At 40.1% G+C, this 26,442-nt stretch overlaps 1 protein-coding gene across 2 annotated transcripts in view; it reads right to left on the bottom strand.

Moving 5' to 3' along the window:
• Nucleotides 1–227: 227 nt before the first annotated feature.
• DSTYK (dual serine/threonine and tyrosine protein kinase) overlaps nucleotides 228–26,442 on the bottom strand; it is a 46,821-nt gene continuing 20,606 nt past the window's right edge. The window contains exons 4-14 of one of the 2 annotated variants that reach the window (XM_083358658.1): nucleotides 21,440–21,675; nucleotides 19,805–19,888; nucleotides 19,269–19,445; nucleotides 13,202–13,331; nucleotides 11,317–11,473; nucleotides 9,997–10,129; nucleotides 9,003–9,116; nucleotides 7,596–7,710; nucleotides 6,174–6,308; nucleotides 4,850–4,901; nucleotides 228–4,000 (exon numbers count right to left, since the gene is read on the bottom strand). In XM_083358658.1, the coding sequence (XP_083214784.1) occupies nucleotides 3,988–4,000; nucleotides 4,850–4,901; nucleotides 6,174–6,308; nucleotides 7,596–7,710; nucleotides 9,003–9,116; nucleotides 9,997–10,129; nucleotides 11,317–11,473; nucleotides 13,202–13,331; nucleotides 19,269–19,445; nucleotides 19,805–19,888; nucleotides 21,440–21,675 (1,346 nt within the window). In that variant the 3' untranslated portion in view covers nucleotides 228–3,987. The remainder of the gene's footprint in view (nucleotides 4,001–4,849; nucleotides 4,902–6,173; nucleotides 6,309–7,595; nucleotides 7,711–9,002; nucleotides 9,117–9,996; nucleotides 10,130–11,316; nucleotides 11,474–13,201; nucleotides 13,332–19,268; nucleotides 19,446–19,804; nucleotides 19,889–21,439; nucleotides 21,676–26,442) is intronic. The other variant, XM_083358657.1, reaches the window with a different exon arrangement.

Here is a 26,442-nt window from a genome sequence, read left to right as displayed (position 1 = left end):
GATTTAGGGTAGCTACTTTGTTACAGTTATAGGCATAGAAACAAGATATGTCAGTACCAGCTGTCAAGTAGAAAAATGCTATTAATGGAAGCAACAAAACTTAAGTAAATGAAACGTCAATTTAAGTCATCAGTGTTACTACAATTTGTCTCTCTCCTCACCACAGCTGGTGATGTCACAGATTAACACTATAACAATTACTAAAAGAATAAACCACACCAGTAATAAAATGTTAATGAAATCTTTATTATGTAACAGCACTTCAGTGCATTCTATCACCTATTAAAACAGAGCTTCATTTTGGCATTAAATGAAGTCTTAATCAATTCTCACATTGTTTTAAAATACATGTTATGGAGAGGGGCAGCAGTGGAAAAGTAATATTACACAATACAAGGAAAATACTTGTCTTTAAATCTTGAATTTCCATATTATTGCACTTTTCCTATATAATTGGTAAGTTTGTTACCTTGCCTTTAACACTATAATACATCATTTAAAAAAAATAAAAAGTAGTACAAAATCTACAGGCATTACAGTGGAACTATACAACTCTCTCCTGTTTCATCTGCTGCTGATCAAGTGTAACAGTTGACCATCAATTTAACAGACCTAAATGTAGATGTTTGCAGTACTGTTTAAGCCCCTGAGGGAGTTTCATATGCAAATATGCTCTTATTCTCTCCCTGGAGAAAAATAAACCAATAATATTTTTAAAAGGATAACTTCTGACTAAGAGGCAGTGGATATAGACAAAGCATTATATACATCTCTAAAAATGAAAGGAGCTCAGCACAAAAACACGTTAAATAAAGAAGCAGTGCTGATGTTCCTCTCATTAAGTCTATCGCTCTGGAAATAGAAGAAGAAGAAAATGATGATTCAAGTATCTCTCCTGACTTTCCAAATCCTGATAAGAGGAGGGAAAGGAACTAACAAAAAGGAAGTGCTTATAAAAACTGTTACATGGTAGAGTTTGTTTTTTAATTAGAAAAGCTAGAACAGTGCACATTGCATAATCAAGCTATAAGCAATAAAAGGTTGAGGTGATACAAAAAAAAATGTCAGTCCACTTAAATAGGAATGTGACTGGTAGGAGCAATGCACCAGCAAGCTAAGGCTAGGACTTCAGCACTACAACAATGCAGTCTTACCCTGAATTCAAGCCTTGTTTTGTAAGCTAAAATGTAGCTCATGTAACTCCTATGTAGTGTTTGTCCAGAACTTATATGGCCAGTTCCCAAATCAAAACAGACTATCCAAGCAATGAAAACTTCAGATAGTTTCACCTAAGAAGCATCAATTACTAGCACCAATGTAAATAATTTAACCTGCCAGCTGTAATTTCTGCAGTTGTATCTGTTTTGTAAACTAGCTGGATTTCCTTTGATCTGCATACATAGCAGTCTAATCTTCTGGAGCACCTGCTTTAGCCATTCAGTTGGTAGTAATATGTAAACGTTGAGTAGTACAGTTCAATAAATAAAGTATCAGAGTATGGAATAATTGGGATAAAATTAACCATGTTTTAATGGAAATGGAGTAGTTATAGGCTATCATAACTGGAAGATTTTAGAGAGATCTGATAGTATACTTTTGTCAAATCTCTTTGACTTTTTTATACTCATTGACAGTTGTAATCATCCATTACAATATTATGGATAATACCACATTTTGCTCCTATACCTTCACCTTTGAAAATATTTAGTGTTTACAATATATATGCTGCATTTCTTATGCTACAGTAGTAGTAATAACACTAGGAAAACTCATAAACTTTCTAATGTGAAATGGAATGTATCTTTTAAATCCAAACCTAATGTATTTTACTAGTAGCATCTTTAGGAACAAAAACATTCATCTGGTTTTTGCAGGTACATCATCTGTTTGTGGGGGCTGATAACAGCACAAATAAAAATATATTCCCAGCAGAAAAGTGCATGCGTGTTTTATACTGAGAAGTGATACAGCCAATTTTACGTCAACAGGGAAGACAGCCTCAAAAGAGCATGATTAATTTTTAAAGGCACAAGATAAACGGTGAAAAAGTAGCTGATTGGTAAAAGCTATGCACAATGTGTTCAAAAACAGCTTCATTTTATATTACATAAACTATTTCTCTACTTCCAAAAATACTGACCGAGATGCTCCTAATTCTAAACAATATCACTAGCCACCATAGTACAAACAAAAGATATAAAATAAGTAATACTGTCAAGTGACTGGAATGGTACTCCAAAAATACATCTGTGACAATATTTGAACTTCTTATTTGAGAAAAGGTGCTTTTCTGTAAAGTTCACAGCTATGGCTGCCTATTTTGGTAAATTTGCCAAATGCTACAATTGTTGGACAGAAGTGCCAAAACAACTTTAGACTGTAAAAGAACCATAAATGCAACTAAGTAAGAAGCAGTTATTTTAAAAGAATTATATCTGATTTTATGGCGCACACACAAAGGTTTATCTCACTACTGAGTAACACTGAGGGGCTACTTTTGTTTTTAGTGATTTACGTAACTAGGAGAAAGGCCCCATTTCTGCTTTGTACAAAAGGTGCCTCCTAGAAAAAATGATTAGGTTTGCACAGCACACAGGTTGTCCTATGTCAATGGGACCAGTATATGTCTCATGGTATACAGATGAAGTAAAATGTTTTTTCCCATTCTCCAAACAACTGAAGGAATACTGGTACTGGTAGTTCGTCCCATTCTATATCTGTGCCAGAAACACTGCATTTCAGGCTAAACATTCTTAAAATATTATTGTGCTATGAAACTAAATTGTGTATAAACAAATGAAAAGGAATCTTTGTGCTGGAGTATGTAAATTACATGGGAAATATTAAATAATTAAGCCCAAAGAAGAAAATGATGGTCAGACACATCCACAGAAAAGTGGCAGGTTTCTCTTAAATAGTCTTCAAAGGAATGACTTAAAAATACAAAGCTGACAAAATGTTTTAAAATAGCCAGTCAACATTAAGAGTTTAAAACAGTCATTGCCTTTCTTTAGATTCAAAGGGAGAAAAGCAAAGCAAAATCTGCTATGATTAAAAACATTTGGTTGTCCATTGGTTACAGGCAATAGTTGTTACTTGTCTTTTTATTTCAATATATCAACAACCTTTGAGTGAAGTATTGTCTTAAAGTTTGTAAAGTAATGGTAATAATAAAATAAGGCCATTGTAACCTATTTGTCAATTTCCCCAAAAGCAATTTGGTTCATAAATGACAGTGAGCTTATACTTCGGGATATTCTTGCAGTGAGACTTTCCCATTATGAGGTCTGATCCCATTGTGCAAACAATACCACATATCATCAGAAGTCCAAATTAATTCACAGCTCTCTCCACTGCAAAAATTAGAAGTTTACCCTCCCTTTGGAAGGGACACCATCATATTTCTTCCAATCATCCACATTCATACGTATGACATTCAGAAAGGCCGATGTACATGCATCTAGCTAGTAGGGACTGTAGCTTAAGATGCAGTTGTGTTGACTGCCAGACTTCTGAACTTAACAGTGCTTTCTGCCTCTACTGGAACCTGAACAGATAAGTAAAACCCCTTACAGACTGGGGTCTAAGTTCCCAGTCTTCTAATTTATTTTTAAGGAAGAAGGAAGCACTGGCAAGCTGCATTAGTAGTGTGTATTGAAAACAGAAGTCTCTGGCTACTATATAAAGGTGGAGTTTCAATCATCTCACCTGAACCCTCAATTTTTGGCTGATTTGTTCCAGGGAGCCACTGAGTTGCCAGTGGCAAAGTGGAGACCTGGGTTCTCACATAACTGAACAAATTCACAATGTCTTCAAGTGGAATCATCCAGTCCTTTGTTCAACTGTTCAGAGTACAATTTGCAAAGTCTATCCATTATTCTTTGCAACATAGGTTGGACTATGCCCAAGAGAGGGCGCTGAGAAGAGTCCCCATCCCAACAGGCTTCCATCAACTGCCAACATTCCTCATCAAAAATGGGAAGACGTTCAGGGCGAACACCTAAGAGAGAGAGGAGAATGTGGTAATGTAATGAAGGTGCAAAGTTAATCCTTTGGCCTATAAATTGCGGTGGTTTTGTTCTGTTATTTCTGGAAATAAGTTTCATCCAAAGTTTTATAAAGAATAAAAGGTTTTCAGGTAACACATTATCTGTTGGAATCTGGATGGGGAATAAAAGACTTGAGGCTCAATCCTAACAAAACTGAGTGGCTGTGGATTTGGAAGCTACTATGTTCTAGAGAGCTTCCACTATTAATCTGGACTGGGTTGCACTTCCCCAGATAACTAGTGCAGAATGTCAAAGTCTTGTACTCTTAGGGCTCCTGCTTAAAGAGCAGTGGCAGCCATGGTTAGTAGGGCCTTTGCACACATTCATTTTATGTACCAACCGTGCCTATTTCTGGATTGGGAGGCCTGACTGACAATAAGTCAGTTACTAATGTTTCATTCACCTCTCACTTGGCCTATGACATACATGGGGCTGTCCTTGAAGACCTCTAAGAAGCTTCAGTTAGCCAAAAATACAGCAATACAAGTTGTTGAAGATACAGCTTAGGAGGCCTGCATAACACTACTACCTTTGACCTGCATTGTGGTTATCTATAAAGCCCTACATGGCACAGGGCCTAGATATTTGACTGCTCTGTGAATAACATTTCCCTGCTTCCAAGATTTAGATGGCCCTGATCCTATCAGGCTTTAGTTCCCCCCCACCCCCAGGTATTGTGGCAATATATTTTACGTGCCCAATTTAGTGTATGCTATATGAATTATTTTTATTTATTAGATTTGTGTGCCACCCATTGTCATCTATTTACCCAAGTAGCGTCAGTTTTTATTGATTCTTACTTGTGTTTTGCTGTTTTTAATCCTCTATTAGCAGGCCAGATTTGACAAGTGACTAACCATACAAATTGGGAGAAAGAGAGAAACATTATGAATATTTTGAATATTCTCAAATATGTATGAATACTTACGCAAGTAGTCTATTTAAAATTACAGTAACAATTTGCATAGGCAGAATGGAAAAGGAAACAGAATTTTCCTAGTGTGTAGACATTTATAGATAGATTTATACATACAGCTGCTGATGCTCTAATTAAGTAGCTTATTACAGTGTTACAGTGTACATATTAGTGGACCATTTACATGAGTAAACATTAGTGTGATTCACTTTTAATACTGTATATTTAGCGCTAGCTATATCTCTGTCTTCAGAAACATGACACAGTTCCCATCTTAAGTATACAACAGAAGCACGTCCTTCTGACCATAGCAGAGATACACTGGATAGTATTTAGGAATAGCAATTTAAACTCTATCTAATGTCAGGCGCAAGCAACCAGATCCACATGTGTAGGGTTCAAGGTAACAATTTTATTATATTCTGCCTATAACACAGAAATCTCTCCAGACTGTTTGCTTCCCTTGGGAAAACATAAATAAGGTTCCATGGAGCTTGGGGGAGGGGGGGTATTAGTCCTGCATCTTGACTCAAGGCTATAATTCCCTGCTTGATTCTTCCTCCATGCCTAGCTGGCATTTCCCAACACTTCAGAGTGCTTCAGATTCAAAGTTCCTGAGGAATTGGATACCAGTAAGATATAATGAGGTTAGAATTACATTTCCCTCATTTTCTAAAGAGAAACTTATGTGGCTTATCTGAATCATTCCCAGATTTAGGGTCCTGATGGAAGGTTGAAAGACCAACAGGCAGCATTACCAAGAAATGCAAGAACATTCTATTACTCCAACATTGCTTTAAGCTTTTTATAAATTGTTATTGGTATACATTTCTAGAAGAATGATAAAACAATCTACATGATTTGTTCCTGTAAACACATCAAGATACTATAATGAAGTATACACTATTATATGACATATCGATAGTTGCCACCGTATTAAAATGAGTGCTATGGGCCCTTCTATTCCATTCTTCATGTCTGTTAAAATAAGTTTCCACTAAGATAACTTTAGCATAAGTTGATGTAAGAAAAGAGATCCAATACTTAAAATACTTACCCACCAATCTTTTTCTGGTTTGGATTTCATTCACATTCTGAAATACTATGAAGACAGAATCTGACCAGCAAACCTCTGCTTTAGGAAATTCTATGTATTCACCATCATTTCACAATTTGATATAATCTATTTGTGTTGCAGCTATGCCTACCTCTTCGTACATTGTTCCAAAGATGATCTTTGCTTGCACATCTCTCAAAAGCCTCTGGTAATTTCACTTGTCCTGAACAGATGTACCAGAATAGGATGCCAAACGCGTACACATCCACAGAGTTATCATATTTCCCTGTGAAATATGAACAAGAAATATTGGTTAAAATCTACCTACATATATCCATCCTCCATTAGGTAATCTAGTAGGACACGAGCAGCACAATGAATGGAGGCTGGCACAAAATGTTATACCACAAATGTGACAACTTGGGCCACATATACACTTAAGTATTTTTTTATCACTCTCTTGGATCAAGTAATAACCAGCCAAACAGAAATGCTCTTTTTTAGACTAAGGAGCACTGACATGACTGATCATGTAATTTCATAGGTTTGTATACCAAGAATCTACATACCATATTCCAAGAGATAAGACATTTTGGGTATAAAATAGGAAACATTTCCCTCAAAAATGTTCAGTTGAACCAGAAACTAGGAAACACTATAATTGAAGTGCAAATTGGTTTATTTACGGTGCTGGAAGCAAAGACAAGCCTAAAGAGAGATGGAGCTACAGACTATATTTATAGACTTAAGCAAATTATAATTTACATGGGATTGGATTTGGCAGCCAGATATTTCAATGAATATAACCGATCATCCGCCCAGTAAAGTCAGGAAGATTATTAGGGTATAACTATGAGGTAATGGGACAAGACTATAAAGGTGGAGGTGAGTGGTAGTCTGAAAGAACAAAGAGAAGTAACATAGTTTCTTTCTAAGGAGTTACTTTTCTTTCCTAGCATTATGCATTCCTTAGCCTTCTAAATTTACTAAGCAGTGTAGTTTTCCTAAGAAAGTGTTTTCATAATGAGATAGTTGCCCATTTTGGCACCGGATAACCAAGTCAGTGCTTTCCCTTGGAGGATTGCATTTGGGTTAAGGGCTTTTAATTTGCCCTCCCCCCATCTCCTAAACCCACAGTGTTCACAAGCAGCTTCTCGGAACACAGTGATGAAAATTAGATTAACAATACCATTCATGGATTATATTTTCACATTCTGATAAAATGCTAACATTAAGCTAAATCGTTTTGTATTTGTACCAAGGATTACCTAGGTTCGTTCAATTATTTCATTTGTTTCGTAGTTTCAGAGAGCAAAAGAGAGAATCTCTCTAGTGGCCCCAAATTATGAAATTTTGTTGTCCTTGAAATTAACTCCTTTTTTAAAGTTTTGCAAGATTGAGATCTATGTAACAGAGTTCTCAATGTGTTTACTTCTCCTTATCATACACACATGAACTTTCCTGAAAGAAACAGTACTTTTTCTGATTTTCTTGGATATAGAGTATTTTACCAAGATTTTACTTCAGAATTCTTCATTGCTAACAATCAATAAGATTTTCAAGATAAGTTCACCTGTGAAGAGTTCAGGAGCCATGTGTATAGGTGTCCCAACAATGCTTCCAGACATCATTGCTTCAGGTTTACAAAATCCCAGGTCAGTGATTTTAGCTCTATTGTTTTTATCCAGCTGTAAAGAATATAAAATGTAATATACAATGATTGCACAACAAGCAATACGATTATCAAAAACATCCTGCCATCAAATCTCTTTAGCAAGCAGTAACTTCTACAACCAATTCCTATTTTCAAGTGTCTTTGCTGAATAAAGTTAATGAAGTCTCATACTTCGACCAGTGGCATCAGATACATGGTCTTAGAAGTAATTAACTAGTATACAACAAGCCACCCTTGTTGTTCCTATTATAACTCTAGATCATATCAGGTTTGATACTAGAGGTTTTGCTTTTAACTATTACATAGAGTCTCATACCTCATTAAGTTCTTAAAAAAATGTCAAACATGAGGTGATATACAGTTGTAGTCTTAACCACTGACTAGATGGAATTTTCTTATGAAAGAAAAGAAATTCTTTCAAATCCATTCTGTTTTACTGCTAGTACAATAAAAAAGATATAGTGCTTTGGATACTGGAGATCCATGAATACCAACAGTTAAATCTACACTTAGTCATGGAAATTTACTTGGGTGATGTTAGTCTAGTCTCTATCTCTATACCAGATACTGTTATTCTTGGAGAAAAATGAGGGAAGGAGCCCTATGCATCTTCCCTGGGAGAAAAGGGAGAATATAAATAACAAACTAATAAATAAAAGCATCAGGTAAATTTGATATAATTATTTTTATTTTACATGAAAGGGATTATGAGCTGTTAATCTTCCTGAGTAAACTACATATAGTGATAGTTTATCCATTACTTGGTTATATCACATATTGGTTATTGCATCATGCTCTACATAGATTACTCTTAAAGAATTATGTTACAAATTGTATTACAAATTGTAATTGCACTGTTAGCTAGTACAAAATATAGATATTACAAATCTGAAAAGGTTACCAATTGCTTATTGGTCACAACCAATAAGCAACTGGTAAACTTTTCAGATTTGTAATATCTATATTTTGCACTAGCTAACAGTGCAATTACAATTTGTAGTACAATTTGTAACATAATTCTTTAAGAGTAATCTATGTAGAGCATGGTGTGTGTGTGTGTGTGTGTGATTAGCCTTTAAATAATTTACATGCACAAACATATATAGGGGTGTGTGTGTATATTTCTTCAACAGAACAAGAGGACTTTGCTCCATTTTACAATCACTATAATTTCTACTTATTTATTTGTAAAAGCAGAGGCATCGTCTTAGAGAACGATTTAAATAAAACCCTTATTTTACCTACTTATATTTAATTTCACTTGAGCATAGGGATTAAAATTACAGGCACAAAGTTATTCCTTACCAGTACATTTTTAAGTTTGATGTCTCTATGAACAAGCCCCTGGCTATGAAGAAAACGAATCCCTTCAACCACATCCAGTGCAATCTGTAATCTTGTCTCCAGTGTCAAACCAGCCTAAGTGAAAAGAAAACTCTCCTTTAGCAATCTCTTAATGTGATTAGTAGTCCCAACTATTAAGAAGTGATTCTTGTATATGACAAAAGGTTTTCTCAGGAAAAAGTTTCTTAAGAGAATAGTTCCTCTCAGAAGATTAGTTGAAAACGTCATGGCATGGTTCTGCTTGTTCTATTTCATTCTGCTAGGCTGAATATGAGAATTCTAACCGGAATACACACACACATTCTCAGGGAAGTCTATATTTGCAATAAAAGGAGGAAGGAAAAGGTTTCAAGGGCAGCCCAATGAGAACTCAACACTCTCAGCACCATCTGAAGCAACTGAATATTGAGGGTGGCAACTGAATAAGTTAATTGTTCTTTTGGTATCCCTGAGACAATAGTGTGGGGAAAATTATGGTCTCCTCCTTGCACTTAGCAGAAGGTTCCAGAGATAAGAAAGAAAGAAAGAAAGAAAGAAAGAAAGAAAGAAAGAAAGAAAGAAAGAAAGAAAGAAAGAAAGAAAGAAAGAAAAGCATTTTTTCTCTCTTTCCCATTTCTCAATATAATAGTGATATCTATTTATTTAGCAAAATGGGGTGGGGAAATATAGGACCCAGCAAATAAAAATGTTGCTTTTTGACTCCTTGCATGAAACCTAAATAACCCTACTAAATTCCCATTTCCTTATTGGCTGGCATAAGCAGAAAACATGGAGATGCTAACCTAATGTGATCTAATCTAAACTAAATTAAACCATACTATCACAACCACACTTTTGAGTGGAAAGTGGAAAGGATTACACTGAGATTATCGCTATCACACAGGGCCACTAGTCACAAAGGCATTTCATTTTCTTTAAAAACAGTTTTTCCTGTTTTGAAAGAGTTTCTCCTTACCTTTAATCCAGTATAGAGGTCTCTGTGTAACTGTTCCATTATCAGTAAAACAGCAATGCTGGAACCTCCTCCATAGCTATAATCTATCACGGATCCATGAAGGTCTACCAACCGCTCATGTTTTGGCAGTGACCTAGAGGGTATGTCAAAAGTAAGATCCAAGTAATCATTCTACCTATTCAATTTCTTAGGAACAGACAATTACTAGCAAAAGAAGCAAAGCAGTTTTTCTAACCTAGAACATTTCAAGATTATTTTTCTTTAACCTATACTTTCAGAAATATGCACTTTATTTAAACTATTGTTTTTCATCAGTGTTAGGATGAAAAAATTACAGATAAATATTTTAACTATGAAAATCTGCAAATTACAGCAAATCTGCTAAAAGGTTTGACACTTTGCCAAGTTATATTGATTTTGATATATTTTTGAGATGCGAACCTAAGGGGGCTTGCCATTAAAGTCACATGTTATGACAGACGTTAAACGAAATGCGCTTCTTAATGATCCTCACCCCCTGCTTTTCTTGATGCGGCCATTAAATGAAAGACCAGGTCATTAAATGGAGCATAAGGTGAAGGAAGGAAGGCCTTTGTCCGCCTCCCAAAGTCTCCCCCATCCTCCTAGGACACCTCGTCTCCACTTCCCACCAGTTGGGTCCCCACAGGCCTTTTCTCACTCCCCCGGGACCCCATAGGCTTTAGGTCCAATTCCTACCCTACCAGGACAACACTCTCCTCATCACTTACTTTTTCAAGAGCTCCGAGGCATTTCAGAGACTGGAAAGGATTGCTTCATTGCACAGCCATGTGACATAATTCTGGAAGCAGCGACAATATTTACAACTACCAAAATGTAATTCGGCTACTGGAAACATGGTAGCCACCTCCTGAATCATGCAGCAGAGGTACAAAATAACCTTCACTAATGTAGTCTGCTTTTTGGAAATCTCTAGGGCCTTCTGGTATCACTGCCACTTCCAGAATCATGCTATGCGTTCAATGGATAAACTGCTCTGTTTTCCTGCCTTATTAATGCAGTCTGTACAATTGGGATGGGGAGAGGCGGGTGTGTGTGTGTGTGTGTGTGTGTGTGTGTGTGTGTGTGCGTGTGCTGCAGCATCCCTGCAATCAGTCGTAAAAGCAAATGAGTACAGGGCACTGCAGTGGCCATAACTTAGAAACTAGGTTGTATGTAGGGGGTCTGTTGTAACTTCGAACAGCCATTAAGTCACCTTTCTTATTTTAAGGACTACCTGTAGTTTGGCAGGCGTTTCTTGCTATTTCCTGCTCATTAACCCCAAAATGTAATTATACTAACCTCATATAGTGGAATTCCAGTGCAAGATCATTCCAATGCTTCTCATCTGGTGGAACAACAGATTTCAGCGCACATGGGAAGTGTCCCCCCCAGGCATTACATAGGTACACCACTCCATATTGCCCTCGGCCCAATTCACGGCCTAGCTTTGGTTTACCTGAAATAAATATCAACTTTATCAAACTAAAGTATTTTCTATGGTCCTTTCTAATAGTACGTATTTTTCTATTTTTATTAATAAAAGTTAATGACTATACTATTAATTAATTGTATAAGTTCAATTATACAATGAACTTCTTCACGGTATAATTTATATAATTTATAATACCATACTGAATCAGATTTAATCAAATGTTACACTGATATAATGTAAAGGATATCTGCTTCCTGACATTTGCATTATTATTTGGTATGAATTATAAATGTATTCTGTTATCTCCTGTTTCATCAGATCAGGCTGTATTTTTAGATTTATTACATTTTCAATAGCTGCTCTGAAACTTAATAAAACTATACCAAGGTATATGTACAATATTTCAGTTCTTTTTCTATTTTGCTTTCACTATTATTTCCAGGTCTTAGGACAATGAAGTACTGGACAGTATTAGATCTAGAGTTATCCTTTTACAAACTAAAGGGATGCCTCCTACTAAAAGAAGAGGGATTAAGTGATGTTTTTTATTTCTGCCAGTACCCTTCCAGAACTTATTTTCAGATGAAATAGTGGATTCCAGGGGGGAAAAAGGGCAATTTCCCCAATCCCGCAGAAAGAATCCTAGGAGTGAAGTTTCATTAATAAACACTCTAAATTCAAGAATAATATGTTTATATGTTGCTGGATCTACTTATGTCTCTTAGTGCAAATTAAATGAAGTTTGTATTTAAAAGTAAATTCCTAATTTTAATTTCAAATCAATCAATTTTAACTTATAAGATAATTAAAAATGCAAAACATTTTAAACCTTACTGATCACTTGATTTGGGGGAATTATTGTAATAAGAATAAGCTAAGCTATATAATGTCTTCTACCTGCAACTCCCACCAGATCACACAGTCATTGTATTTTTCTTCAATCCATTAAACATTAATTTAAAGAATTGTGTTCTGTTAACGTTGTTTCATACTATGTCTACCGATTTATACTGAAGTTTCAACCCTTTGTCTTTAACTCCAACTCTATAGCTCATCTGAATGCTATATACAGAAAGTCCTCAACTTACGAATGGTCGTTTAGCAACCATTCAAAGTACAGATGGACCTACCTGGGAGTACCTACAACCCGAATTCGAAACCCTGTTCAGGGTCCCATGATCACATTTCAGGCATTCATCAGCCAAGCTGCATTTATGGCTATTAGCAGTGCCTTACAATCATGCAACTGCATTTTACAACTCCATTTTCTTCTAGTTTTTGGCAAACTCATGACCATAGTGAACCAATGGTTTGCTTAATGACTGCCCCCAAAAAAACTGTCATATGACTGACCCATTTTACAACCATCACGAGTTACAACCATGATGGGCAGGCTTCATTACAGTTGTAACTTGAGTCCCTTTATTAAGGGACTTAGTTGCTCAACACAAATAGCTACCACTGGCAAACACAGATGTCAGCAGCTATGCAAGCCATGGGCTCAATTTAGATCACAATTTGATTTATTTAAATATGAGTACTAATTGCATGAATGTCTTACTGTCCAGAGTTAGAATTAAAACATTAGCCTTTTAAGTTATGGTGACCTCTAACTTTTCCAATCATTCCAGTTACTGTGTGTACATAATATAAATAAAGGACCATCTACTTGTAAAATTGAAAATATTGTAGGAGAAAATGAAGCCAAACCATTAATAAATAATAAAAAAAAAGGAATGTGGCAATGCTCACCATATAACAAAACATCTTGCAAGGACCTGCTTTCCAGTGACAGACGGGCAAGGCGAGGGGCATGGTCTTTCCGCACCTTCAACCAAAGATCTTCTGTTTTTTCAAGCCTACCTGAATGGCCAGCCTCTAGCTAATACAAAATTGATCTAATATAAGTACATCTGTGCCATCCTTTGGATAATATTTAGATAGATTACTCACACAATATTCTACTTCCTTCCATTAAAATTAATATTAAAAAAATTGAATAGGACCAGTCATAAATCCTTTCATTCAGTGCCACTATAACTTCAGTCACTGAAAGAATGTTCGTAACTCAAGGACTCTATAATTATCCCTTGAGCAGGAGATAATAAGCAACATCTTCTGCTGTTTCCGGTTCAATTTTCAGTTTCTGCCCATGTTGAAGCTGGTTTATCTACTCTTTTAATGTAACTCTAGATGCAATCCACAATATCAAATGCAAAATGTTTATTCCCCAGTAATTTTTAAGAGTTGGCAAATGAGCTCTACAGTATCGTCACCTCCATTTCACCCATTTTAATGGCTAGAATAGCTGTAACGCAGTACAACCCTCCAGTTCAATGGAATTAGCAGAGTTGTGTTTTTATAGCTGTATCTCCTCTTGTTAAAAGGACTACAAGACATAAGATGGTGTCCAAGTGTTCTTTATGTTGCCAAAGAGAAGAGAGATGAGCAATAGATGTCCTTCATAGTGTTGTGACTCAGGGTCAGCCTGTGGGTCCGACAGCCGGCTCCGATGTATCGGAGGACTCAGATGTGGGGGAGGAGGGAAACGAACCGGCTGATGATGATTTGGAGACTTTGCAGAGTCCTCAGCCGGGAACCTCTGCTCAGCTGTGTGAGCCCGAGAGTGCGGAGGATGATGACCCACAGCTGGCCCTGTTCAAGGACGCCCGACGCAGGAGGCAGTCGAGCAGGGACAAACAAAGAAAGGCTATGGGACTCCTCGGGAGGAGGCACAGGGAGACCACGCCCTGAGCTCTCTATAAAAGGAGTGTTTGGGGAGGGGCTGGTTGCTGAAAGCAACTCTTTTGCTTGAGAAGATTAGCTCTTGTGTGTTTACTATTAAATCTTGGCAGAAGCCTTTTAGCCTTGGACGCTTTCCAGTCTCTTCTTTTGAAATAGGGGTTGAGAGAAGAGGGCTGGTTCAGAACAGTTTGCTTTCAGCCACCCACCCCTTATTACTACGATGGAGCAGCTTCTTGCCGAAAATGCCCAGCTCAACCAGCAACTCACCTTGCTGGCCACTCAGGTGGCACAACTGCAGGCTCAGGTACATGCTGCCCCCCCACCCAGGAGGAAATGTCAGATAGCTATGCCGGATAAATTTGCTGGTAATCCAGAACTGTTTCCTGCCTTCCTGGGACAATGCCAGCTTTATATCAGCGTGAGAGCAGCTGATTTCCCCACTGACCGAGATAAGGTGGGATTTGTGTTGAGCCTTCTGTCGGGAGATGCAGCTCGTTGGGGCACGCCTCTGTTGGCACAGCCTAGTCCTTTGTTGGATAACTTTGGGGGGTTTTGTGACCATATGCGCCTCATGTACGAGGACCCGATTAAGGCACAGACTGCCACCCGACGCCTGAAAGCTTTGAGGCAGGGTCAGCGCCCTCTACAGGCCTATATCAGCGATTTCCGGCTGCTTAGCCAGGATTCCGCCTGGAATGAGGCTGCGCTCGTGGATGCCTTTCAGGATGGCTTGTCAGAGGAGATGTTGGATGAGCTGGCCCGCGTGGACATTCCCTCAGACCTGAATGGGCTGATCCATCTTTGTCTGCGGATCGATGCCCGGCTGCAGCAGCGTAAGAGTCGCCGTGCCACCCCACAGACCCCTGCCGCCCCTGTTGTGCGTGAGCCCCCAGTCCAGAGGGAGGAGCCAATGGAGCTGGGTGCCGCCAGGTCCCGTCTATCGGTGACGGAAATGGACAGACGACGATCGGAGGGGTTGTGTTTTTACTGTGGGGACCCTGGACATTTGGCTGCTTCTTGCCCGAAGAAGCGTCAGCGGGCGTCAGTGACCAAGCCTGCCCCGAGAAAGTCCCCCGCTTTGCTATCGGGAAACGGCCCGAGCCCGATCTAGACGGTGTGAAAGATCGGGCGACCCACAACAACCACACCGAGCGACGCCGTTCCGATGGTGCCTGTGAACCTCCACGGCATTTGATTTTGGAGGCACGTCTGATCCTTCCTGGCAAGCCAGAGGGGATTCCAGTCCATGCCTTAATTGACTCTGGGGCTACCACTAACTTTATGGATTCGGCCTTTGTGGCCAAATGGGCTGTTCCCCAGTGTCCAGTGGATCCGCCCATGCTTGTGGAGACCATCGATGGTCGAGTGCTCCTGTCCGGGCCTATCACGGCCGCCACGCAACCCGTGTGTATGGCCATCAGTACCCATGTGGAGGCCATTCAGTTCTACGTCACTTCGGATCTGCACTTTCCCGTGGTCTTGGGACTGGCGTGGCTCCGGGCGCATGATCCACAGATCTATTGGTCTCAGAACTTGGTCACCTTCCCAAGTTTGCAGTGCGTGGACCACACCCGCCATATCTGTGCCGGCCAGTTGGAGGGTTCCCCAGGGGTTTCCTTGCCTCCCGAACTGTCCGACTTTGCTGACGTGTTCAGCGAGTCAGAGGCGGACCAATTACCCCCGCACAGGCCCTACGACTGCTCCATTGACCTAGTCCCTGATGCGCCTCTCCCAGTGGGGCGTTTGTACTCCATGTCGGAGCCCGAGTTGGCTGCATTGCGGGACTTCCTGACGAAGAACTTGGCTCGTGGTTTCATCCGGCCCTCGTCCTCGCCAGTGTCTGCGCCCGTGCTCTTCGTCAAAAAGAAGTCGGGCGAGTTACGGCTTTGCTGTGACTACCGGAAACTCAACGCTATCACGGTGCGTAACCGCTACCCACTGCCCCTCATCCCCGAGCTCTTGGACCGACTCCGGGAGGCTAAGATCTTCACGAAACTGGACCTGCGTGGAGCTTACAACCTCGTCAGGGTTCGGCCGGGTGATGAGTGGAAGACGGCGTTTGGTACTCGCTATGGACATTTCGAGTACACGGTGATGCCGTTTGGCCTGACCAACGCCCCCGCTGTGTTTCAGCATTTTATGAATGACATCTTTCGGGATCTGTTGGACCAGTTTGTTGTGATTTACCTGGACGACATCCTGATTTACTCCCCGTCGCGTGAAGCGCATCATCAGCATCTCCGTCAGGTCCTGCAGCGCCTCCGGAAACATCGGCTGTTTGCCAAGTTGGAGAAGTGCCAGTTCTACCAGGTGACCATTGATTTCTTGGGTCACCGCATTTCTCCTGAGGGCATCGCCATGGAACCGAGTAAAGTTGAGTCGTTGCAGAGTTGGCAACCCCCGCGTCGCGTGAAGGATATTCAGCGACTTCTTGGATTTGCCAACTACTATCGGACATTCATCCCTGGCTTTGCTGCCTTGACAGCCCCCCTCACCCGGCTCCTGCAGAAGAAGACTCGGTTCCAGTGGAACGCCCCCGAACAACAGGCGTTCCAAGCTTTGAAGGACGCCTTCATGAAGGAGCCCATCTTGAAGCATCCTGACCCGCAACGGCCGTTTGTCGTGGAGGCGGACGCCTCCGACATTGCCATTGGGGCCGTGTTGCTCCAGGCAGCGACGCCCAACGGTACCCTTTTCCCTTGCGCGTATCACTCTCGGAAATTGAATCCCTCGGAGCGCAACTATACCATCTGGGAGAAGGAGCTGCTGGCCATCAAGGCGGCGTTCGAGGCTTGGAGGCATCATCTGGAGGGGGCGCGGCATCAAATCGAGGTCCGGACGGACCACAAGAATCTGGAAAGCCTGCAGACCGCTCGGAATTTGAACCAACGCCAGATCCGGTGGTCCCTCTTCTTTGCGAGGTTTGACTTCCGGGTGCGGTACATACCAAGCGGGCACAACCAGAGAGCGGATGCTCTGTCCAGGAAGCCCGAGTACACCCGAGTGGAAGACAAGCTTCCGCCCAGGACCGTGATCCCCGTCGAGTCTTTTGCTGCGGTGCGGGAGCCGGTGGATATACGGGCTCGGATCCGGGAGGCGCAGCAGCAGGAGGCGTGGGTGGCTCAGCGGAAGGAAGAGGTGGGGCCAGATTCGCCTTGGTCGGTCACGGATGGACTCCTGTATTATCGTGACCGGCTCTATGTTCCAGGAGGGCCACTCAGGGGACTCGTCCTCAGCCAATGTCATGATAACCCGGCTGCGGGGCATTTTGGCCTGTTCAAGACTCTGAACCTGGTCTCCCGTACATTCTGGTGGCCCCGAGTCCGACACGATGTCCAGTCTTATGTCACCTCCTGCGTCCCATGCAGGCAGGCCAAGTCAGCGACAGGGGCCCCGCCTGGTTTACTGCAGCCTTTGCCAACGCCCAAGAGACCCTGGGGGGCTGTGTCCATGGACTTTCTGACGGATCTACCCCCATCCTCCGGCTTCACGACAGTGTTTGTGGTGGTGGACATGTTGACCAAGATGGCGCACTTCATCCCCTGTCGCGGCTTACCGTCAGCTCGCGCCACTAGTCGCATGTTCATCCAACAGGTGTTCCGGCTGCACGGCCTTCCCGATAGAGTCGTCTCCGATAGGGGGGCCCAGTTTACAGCCCGCTTCTGGCAGGAGTTGATGCGGGCGTTGGACATTAAGGTTTGCCTCTCGTCCGCGCATCATCCTCAGACCGACGGGGGTACCGAGAAGGTCATCGGCATCTTAGAGCAGTATCTGCGCTGCTACGTTAACCTGCAGCAGGACAATTGGGTGGACTATTTGGCCATAGCCGAGTTTGCCTTTAACAACTCGCAGCACACCTCCACGCAGATGACACCGTTCTTGGCCAATGTGGGTTATCACCCTCGGTTTTTCCCCCTTTCTCCCGTGGACTCACCGGAGCCGGCAGCGAACGAATTCATGGCGGAGTTACAGGCGATCCATCGGTTGGTGCGACGGCAGCTGGAGAAGGCCAAGGCCGACTACAAGAGGTTCGCCGATCGGTCGAGAAGGGATACGCCTCCACTATCGGTGGGGGATCGGGTCTGGCTGTCCACCAGGAACCTACCATCCACTCGGCCGGCGAGGAAGCTGGACCACCGTTACCTTGGACCGTTCCCAGTCGAGGCCGTCATCAACCCGGTCGCCTATCGTTTAACTCTGCCACGTTCCCTGCGCGTGCACCCCGTCTTCCATCGGTCCTTGTTGGTCCCCGAACAACCGGCTTGTCCACTTCGCCAAGCGGAACCTCCCCCATCAGGACCTCGTGATGGCGACAGCACCCCCGAGTACGAGGTCGCCAGCATCAGGGATTCCCGCTGGCTGAAAGGTCGCTTCCAGTACCTGATCGAGTGGAAAGGGTACGGGCCGGAGGACTTCACATGGGAAGACGCGACCGCCGTTCATGCCCCTGCGTTGGTGACTGCGTTTCACGAACAGTTCCCATCCCGACCGCATCCGGATCGGCAGACCCGGGGGAAGGGCCCTGCGGTGCGGGATAGTGTTGTGACTCAGGGTCAGCCTGTGGGTCCGACAGCCGGCTCCGATGTATCGGAGGACTCAGATGTGGGGGAGGAGGGAAACGAACCGGCTGATGATGATTTGGAGACTTTGCAGAGTCCTCAGCCGGGAACCTCTGCTCAGCTGTGTGAGCCCGAGAGTGCGGAGGATGATGACCCACAGCTGGCCCTGTTCAAGGACGCCCGACGCAGGAGGCAGTCGAGCAGGGACAAACAAAGAAAGGCTATGGGACTCCTCGGGAGGAGGCACAGGGAGACCACGCCCTGAGCTCTCTATAAAAGGAGTGTTTGGGGAGGGGCTGGTTGCTGAAAGCAACTCTTTTGCTTGAGAAGATTAGCTCTTGTGTGTTTACTATTAAATCTTGGCAGAAGCCTTTTAGCCTTGGACGCTTTCCAGTCTCTTCTTTTGAAATAGGGGTTGAGAGAAGAGGGCTGGTTCAGAACACATATTACTTGAAAATCTGAGATTAAATATGCTAAATTTGTTTTCTCTGCGGTTCTTTTCACATCAAACTGACCTGTCGCAAAGAAGCAGCAAAAGCTTCATGAGAACTATTTAGCCTTGTTCGGAACTGGCTGCAGATGCTCTTTGCCAATCTGGATGCACTAAGACTCTCAATGGCATCCTGAGCTACCTTCCTTTTCCACTCCCTGGTGATAGCAGGAGGGCTCACCCAAGTGATCCGTTGTATTATCTAAAGAAGAAAAAATACATGTATCTTACTGTTGGAACTCGAGCATTAAAGTGCTGCTTTCATCTTAGCCAACACTAACTTTGGATCTGGCAAGCACCAATAAATTAAGATAATGGATGAGACTAGATAAATGTGGCTGTTGTTGTTGTTGTTATAGCCAACACACTTGCCCTATTTTATCTCTGCGTTTTTAAAATCAATTGACTTTTATTCCAACATAAGATGCCTCTGAATCTTAATGCATAATAGATGTAGCTATTTTCCACTTATGCAGATGGTGATAATATGAATTAATAGAAGACAATGTACTTAAGATAAATTTCATTACAATGAATCAGTGCTGTTAAAATATTTAATACCTGCTTGATCTGTTCCCACAGCATCCGTGATACTGTTGAACCAGAGTGAAAAGTAACTTCTACGTGGTAGGCTGCATTCAATATCTGCAAAGAGATTAATTATATACCTGCAAATTGAAATAACTGTCCACTATATTTAAACAACTGAGTACCTTGGAAAGAGCTTCATAAATAAATTCCAATACATGGACTCTTTGTGCCAAAAAGCAAACTATTTTGGTCTATGTATGAATTCAGTCCATTCCCAATTTACCCAAGAGGAAGAAGAGTCTGAATTTAAGGCAAACCCATTTCCCAGAGGTCATGTAGATCAAAACAATATACATACATAATCTTGTGCATTGCCGAACTTCTCTAATATGTCAGTTAGAATTGCCAACTCCAATTGAAATCAATTGTGCAGATTAACTGCTCACCCAACTGTGTTATGCTGCAAACATAGCATGCACACAAATACAATGGGAAGAGGCCACACTTTAAAAAAATCAATAGGATTGATTTTAATCAATATTAACTAATTTCTTATAAAATATGATACCCTATATGTAAAATTAATTGGTCACAATCTACACACACATGCATAATTCTCTCACACACAAATGTTCACAAAGTCTGAAGAAATCTGGATTTGGTAAGCAACATCTATACATACTTACTCCGCCTTAGATTCCATTAAGTCTAGTGGTTCATATCCCCAGGTAAGTATGTATAGACTGCTGCTATGCTGATAGAATGATTGGTATAGCTCAGCTTATTTCACATATAATGGAATGAAAATTGAAGAAAAATTAGAATTTTTCTTAAGAATATTAAGGGTTTTTCCCCCCTTTCTTTTTACAGAGATAACAGATCGATACAGGCCTTTGTGCTGGGCTTCCAGCACAAGGAAATCTGTGCACGCTTACTCTATATTAAGTTTTGTTTAGTTCAATGATTGATACTCCTAAGTAAATGCATGTAGGACTTCATTCCTGCTCAGTCACTGTCATTCTATTCCAGATGCTGAGGCCAAGTATCTACTTGGAAATCTCTTATCTATGGAGGTTATCTGCAAAGTGAGGATACTACTATCAAGAGTCCTTATTGCGTTACAAACCCCCAGTTTACAGAGGAGACTTTCTATGGCAAACATGCATCCCCTTACACATGAACAACAAAGGCAGTGGTTTGTCCACAGTAGTCTCTTTCGCTTGAAGGGACAACTCATTCCCTTACTATTCTTCTGCCATTTACTCATTTTCAACAACATAATGCTCCATTAGCATGTTCTCAGCAAACATAGAATGAAGTCTTCCAATACATAGGTGGTTATTAGGAAAAAAAAACTTCTTTCTGTATATGTTACTTCAGTATCTTTGTGTGCGCACTCTTTGTTTATTAAACTTATATTCCATTTTTTCTCTAAGTGTTCAAAGAAGTTGTCTTTTTTTCAAGACATGCACTTTTAATCTCCCAACAAACTTGTGAGGCAGTTATTGGAATAGTGGTTGACCTATAGTCATACCCAAGGGGTTGTGATTCAACCCAAGGTTCTCCAATCCAAATCAAATTGCTTTTGCATCACATTGCCTCTCAATCAGCTAATATCCTAGAAAAAGTTCTGTAAAATGATCTCAGTAATTTGTATTGCTTTACCTGTTTTAAATAATTGCTTGTAATATGTACTGAAACATCCTGCTGAGATTTTTCCAGACTCTTCAGACATCTTTCCAGAGTGCCTACAAAACTCTCTCGCAAGTAGTCCACAGAACTTATCAGTTTATTAGCAACTGCTTGGTTTAACCTTGAGATTATCAATTCCTGAATTTGCTTAATACAGCACTTAATGTCTTTAGAACTTATAGGCTCCCCATTCTCAGGAATAATTATATCTAGGAGAGAGATAAAGAAAAAAAATCAACATTAAAAGAAGTTTAAGCAGCTTCTAAAAACAAATGTAATGTTACATTTTGTGTATGAGTGCAATTAAATATAACATGCTAGCTAAATTGGGTTTTAGTAACATATCCCATAAATTAAGCATTTTGTCCCTTGAAGTTAGAAGAGTTAAATACTTATTTAACTCTCCTAATAGGACTAGTTTAGATATTGTAAAATCAAACTCACCTAAAAATAAGCCCTATCAAGCTTTCTTATGGAGTAGAAATTTTCAAATCTGCACTGGTAAACTGTTCAGATTAATTGGACTCTTTCACTAGATTATTCCCAAAGTAAATAGTGAAACTTCAATTTAGCAACCCTGATTTAATGAACTTTGGATGCAACAAATAACAAATAAGATTTCCATCCAGATATCCCTCAAAAACAATATTCATTATGTTCACAATTAAGAAGGTAATAAATTTGACTTCCGGTGGCGACGCCGTGCCGATGGTGGCTTTCTTCTGGCCGCCAGCCCTGCGATTGTGTGAAAAGCGCGCGGAGACAGCGAAAATCAGCTGTCCCGCGGCCTGAAAACCTCCCCCTCGGGAGAAGAGGTGGAGGAGAGTTCTCAGGTAGAGGTAGAGCTCCCCTTGTCCCCCTTAATTATTTGGGGGTCGGAGGGTGAGAGCTCCCTCGGAGCCCGAGGCTTCCTCCGCACTCCAGGACGCCTTTGCTCCGAGCTTCAGAAGCGAAGCAAGACACCACATCCACATCTGCAATTTAAAGGGACTTGTAATTTAACAGCAGACAGAGCTGACCAGGAGAAGTAAAAATTGCAAGTGCTGGAAACTAACTCAGGGAGAATTAATCTTCTCCATATTTTAAGTTGACTTAAAGGGAAAAAATGGCGCCAGAATGCTGTTTCTTTGTTTGAAAGGACAGTGTCAAGAAAGAGATACATTTGGCAACAAAGTTTAAACAACGTATTAGACTTTGTGTATTTACAGTTTCTTTCTTTCTTTAAAAGAAAGAATTCTTACAGAATATTTTTTTTCTTTTTTCTGGGATTTCACTTTTTTTTCTCTTTAACTGCTGATTTTGTTGAAGGGGAAATTGAAACTTATAAGTGGATTTATATAAGCAGGAAAATGGCTTCAAAGCGTTTGGGAATTTCTGCTGTTTCTAAAAGTACAATCTCTTCTCCTGTAGCACAGCCTGCAGTGCAATCTAAGCCTAAATCCCCTCCACCTTCTCCCCCACCACCTGCATTTACACTTAAAGAAATTCAAGATGCTTTAAAGCAAGCAACACAAGAAATAAAGGAGGAGATGGCCGATCTCCTTGACAGTAAAATGAAAGAGATGGCTGACCTTCTTGAGAATAAAAATAGAGAAATGAGGGAAGACATATTGCTTGCACTTCAAGGGTTAGCTACACATATTGAACGTTTGGATGATCGGGTGGATGAAGTTGTGGAAAATACTGAAAAATTAGAAAACAGAGTTGTCAAAGTTGAAAACAAGATTGATATAACAGAGGATGAAGTGACCATCTCACAATATACAGATATGGAATTTGCATTGCGAGTAAGAGGATTAAAGGAGGATCCACGAGAAGATCTGAAAGAGGAGGTGGCAAAAGCTATAGCTCCTACTCTGGGATTTGAACCTGAGGAGTTATCAAGAGAGATGGATAAGATATTTAGGGTCAATTCCTGGATTGCAAGGCATAAAAATTTACCCAGAGATGTGGTTATTTATTATTCCAGGAGATCACTTCGAAATGCAATTATTCAGGCTTTTTACAAACAGAGATTTCAAACTGCAGACCAAAACATTATAATTTTAAAAGAAATACCTCCAAAAATTCTTAGAAAAAGAAAATATTTCGCCTTTCTGTCTGAGGAGCTCAAAAACCGACAGGTCCAGTTTAGATGGGAGATACCTATTGGAATAGTGGTGAATTATGCAGGGACACGATATAGACTTAATACAATTTCAAAGGCAAAAGATTTTTATACTTATGTCCTGAAAGCAGGTTCACCACCATCTCCACGACTTAAGAGAATAGAAGAAAGGCTGGAAGATAAACAACCAGTTGAAGGTGCAATGTCACTGGTTGTAGGAGATTTACCGCAGGCTGAGCCTATTGGAACAGAGCTTGGAGGTAAAGGATGATCCAAAGGAACAGAGGATAACTTGGGCTGCGTATAGATGTAAAGAAAAGGAGCAGAAGCAGAAGGCTAATTCTGGACCAACAATACAAGGCCCGATTACTACAGAACCTGTGGGAGGGGCATGACCGAAGAGATCAACGGCTGATCTTCAAGCAGTGTTCCAGAGGCTCTAGGCCACTAAGGATGGCAAAGCTTCTGACATGGAATGTTAATGGCCTGAATTCACCACAGAAAAGAAAGAAAGTATTTCACTACTTGAAACAACATAAAAATGATATTGTTTGCTTACAGGAGACTCATATTACTGCGAAAGATCAAAAGTATTTGATTAGTTCTCAGTTGGGATCACATTTTATAGCTTCTGCCCCAGATAAAAAGGGGGAGTGGTTATTTATGTAAGAGGAGATTTATCGGCTAGATTAATTGAATCTGATATACAAGGAAGATATGTTATTATTGAATTAGTGCTACAAGGCAAGAAAGTTCTTCTTATTGGATTATATGCCCTTAATCAACAGCAACAAAAGTTTTATAAGTTTTTACATCACAAACTAACTCAATTGGATTATAAATCTGTTATTATGATGGGTGACTGGAATGGTGTTTTGGATTCAAGTAAAGACAAGAAGGGATCTTTCAAAAATTCTCCTAATCATTCTAAATTGCCTAAAGCTTTTTTTGATTTGAAAGATGATTTCGAATTAAGAGATATTTGGCGAGAACAGAATGTGGAAGATAGAGACTTTACTTTTTTTTCGGATAGGCACCAATCGTTTTCCAGAATTGATTTTTTTTAATTACTATTGATTTTTTCTCCAGGGCCAAGAATGTTAAGATCTTTCCTAGAACATTGTCAGATCATAGCCCTGCATGGTTGGAGTTATTTGCTGAAGATGGGAACAGAAGATCTTGGAGATTGAACAAAAATTTATTTAGATATGAGGTGCTTTTGCAGAAATGTAGAGAACATTTGAAAGAATTTTTTGCTTTGAATATGCATAAAGGCACATCGATGGCAATGGTTTGGGATGCTAGTAAAGCTTATATGAGAGGGGTTTTGATTCATATGAATAATGGATATAGGCGTAAGCAGTTGCAAAAATGTAAAGAGCTTGAAGAAGAGATTAAATCGAAGGAGAAAGCTTTTATTTTGAACCCATCAGATAATAGATTAAGGGTTTCCATAAATATGTTGAAAGAGCAATTTAATATGTTATGGCTGATCAGGTTGCAACTAATTTGCGTTATGCGAAACATAATACGTTTTGTAATGCAAACAAGCCTGGTAGATGGTTGGCTTATCAATTAAGGAAGAAACAGAAATCACGTATTATAGAGAAAATAGAATATAAAGGTAAAGAGGTATATCAACAAAAGTTGATTAAAAAGAGTTTTTTAGATTTTTATACAAAATTATATGCTAGTGAAAATATATAAGCTTTAGATATAGATAAGTACCTACAGGCAGCACATTTCCCTAGACTTTCAAATGAACAACGAAAGGAGATGAATTGTTTAATTACTTCTGAGGAAATTATTTTAGCAATTAAGCAGTTAAAAGTGGGTAAGGCTCCTGGTACAGATGGATTATCAGCAATTTATTATAAAATATTATCTACAGAGATGATAGAACCATTAAAGGAACTTTTTAATAATATCCAGATTGGAGGAAAAGTGCCTTCGTCTTAGAGAAGGGCTTTTATATCGCTGATTCCAAAGGAGGACCAAGACCTTACCCAGCCTAAGAATTATAGACCTATATCGCTTTTGAATACAGATTATAAGATTTTCTCAAAAATATTGGCAAGTAGATTAATGCAAGTTTTGAAGCAAATGATTCATAGTGATCAGTCTGGATTTATAACTAGAAGATATATGAAATATAATGTAAGACAAATTGTTAATTTAACTGAGTATTTGGATAAGAACAACCAAGTCCCTGCGGCATTGATATTTTTGGATGCTGAAAAAGCTTTTGATCAGTTGAATTGGCAATTTTTATTGAAAGTTTTTGATAAAATGAATTTTGGGGACAAATTTTTATATTCTCTTAGGGCTATATATCAACAACAATCGGCACAAATTATAATTAATGGGGGATTAACAGAGACATTTAAAATTGAAAAAGTTAGAAGACGGGGATGTCCACTATCACCATTGTTGTTTGTTTTAACTTTGGAGATTTTACTGATCAAAATTCGCAAATCAACTATAATAAAGGGAATAAAAATAAAACAGAATGATTATAGGTTAAGAGCCTTTGCAGATGACTTGGTTGTGACATTATCTCAACCGACTCAATCGGTTATAGACTTGATGGAAATTATAACTCAATATGGGAAAGTTTCTGGTTTTAAGGTAAATAATAATAAGACTAAAATATTATCTACAAACATGACTATGAAGGAAAAGGAAATGTTAGTTAAATTGACAGGTTTTGAAATATTGAAAAAGTTTAAATATCTGGGAGTATATATTACAGCCTCTAATGTAAAATTATATAAGAATAATTATGAGACATTATGGTTAAAAGTACAAAAGGACTTAAATAATTGGAAAAAATTACAATTATCTTTGTTGGGGAAAATTGCAGCTGTTA

This window comes from Vipera ursinii (genome assembly GCF_947247035.1).
Source record: "Vipera ursinii genome assembly, chromosome: 3".
NCBI classification, from domain to species: Eukaryota; Metazoa; Chordata; class Lepidosauria; order Squamata; family Viperidae; genus Vipera; species Vipera ursinii.
This window is presented reverse-complemented; position numbering and strand designations above follow the sequence as displayed.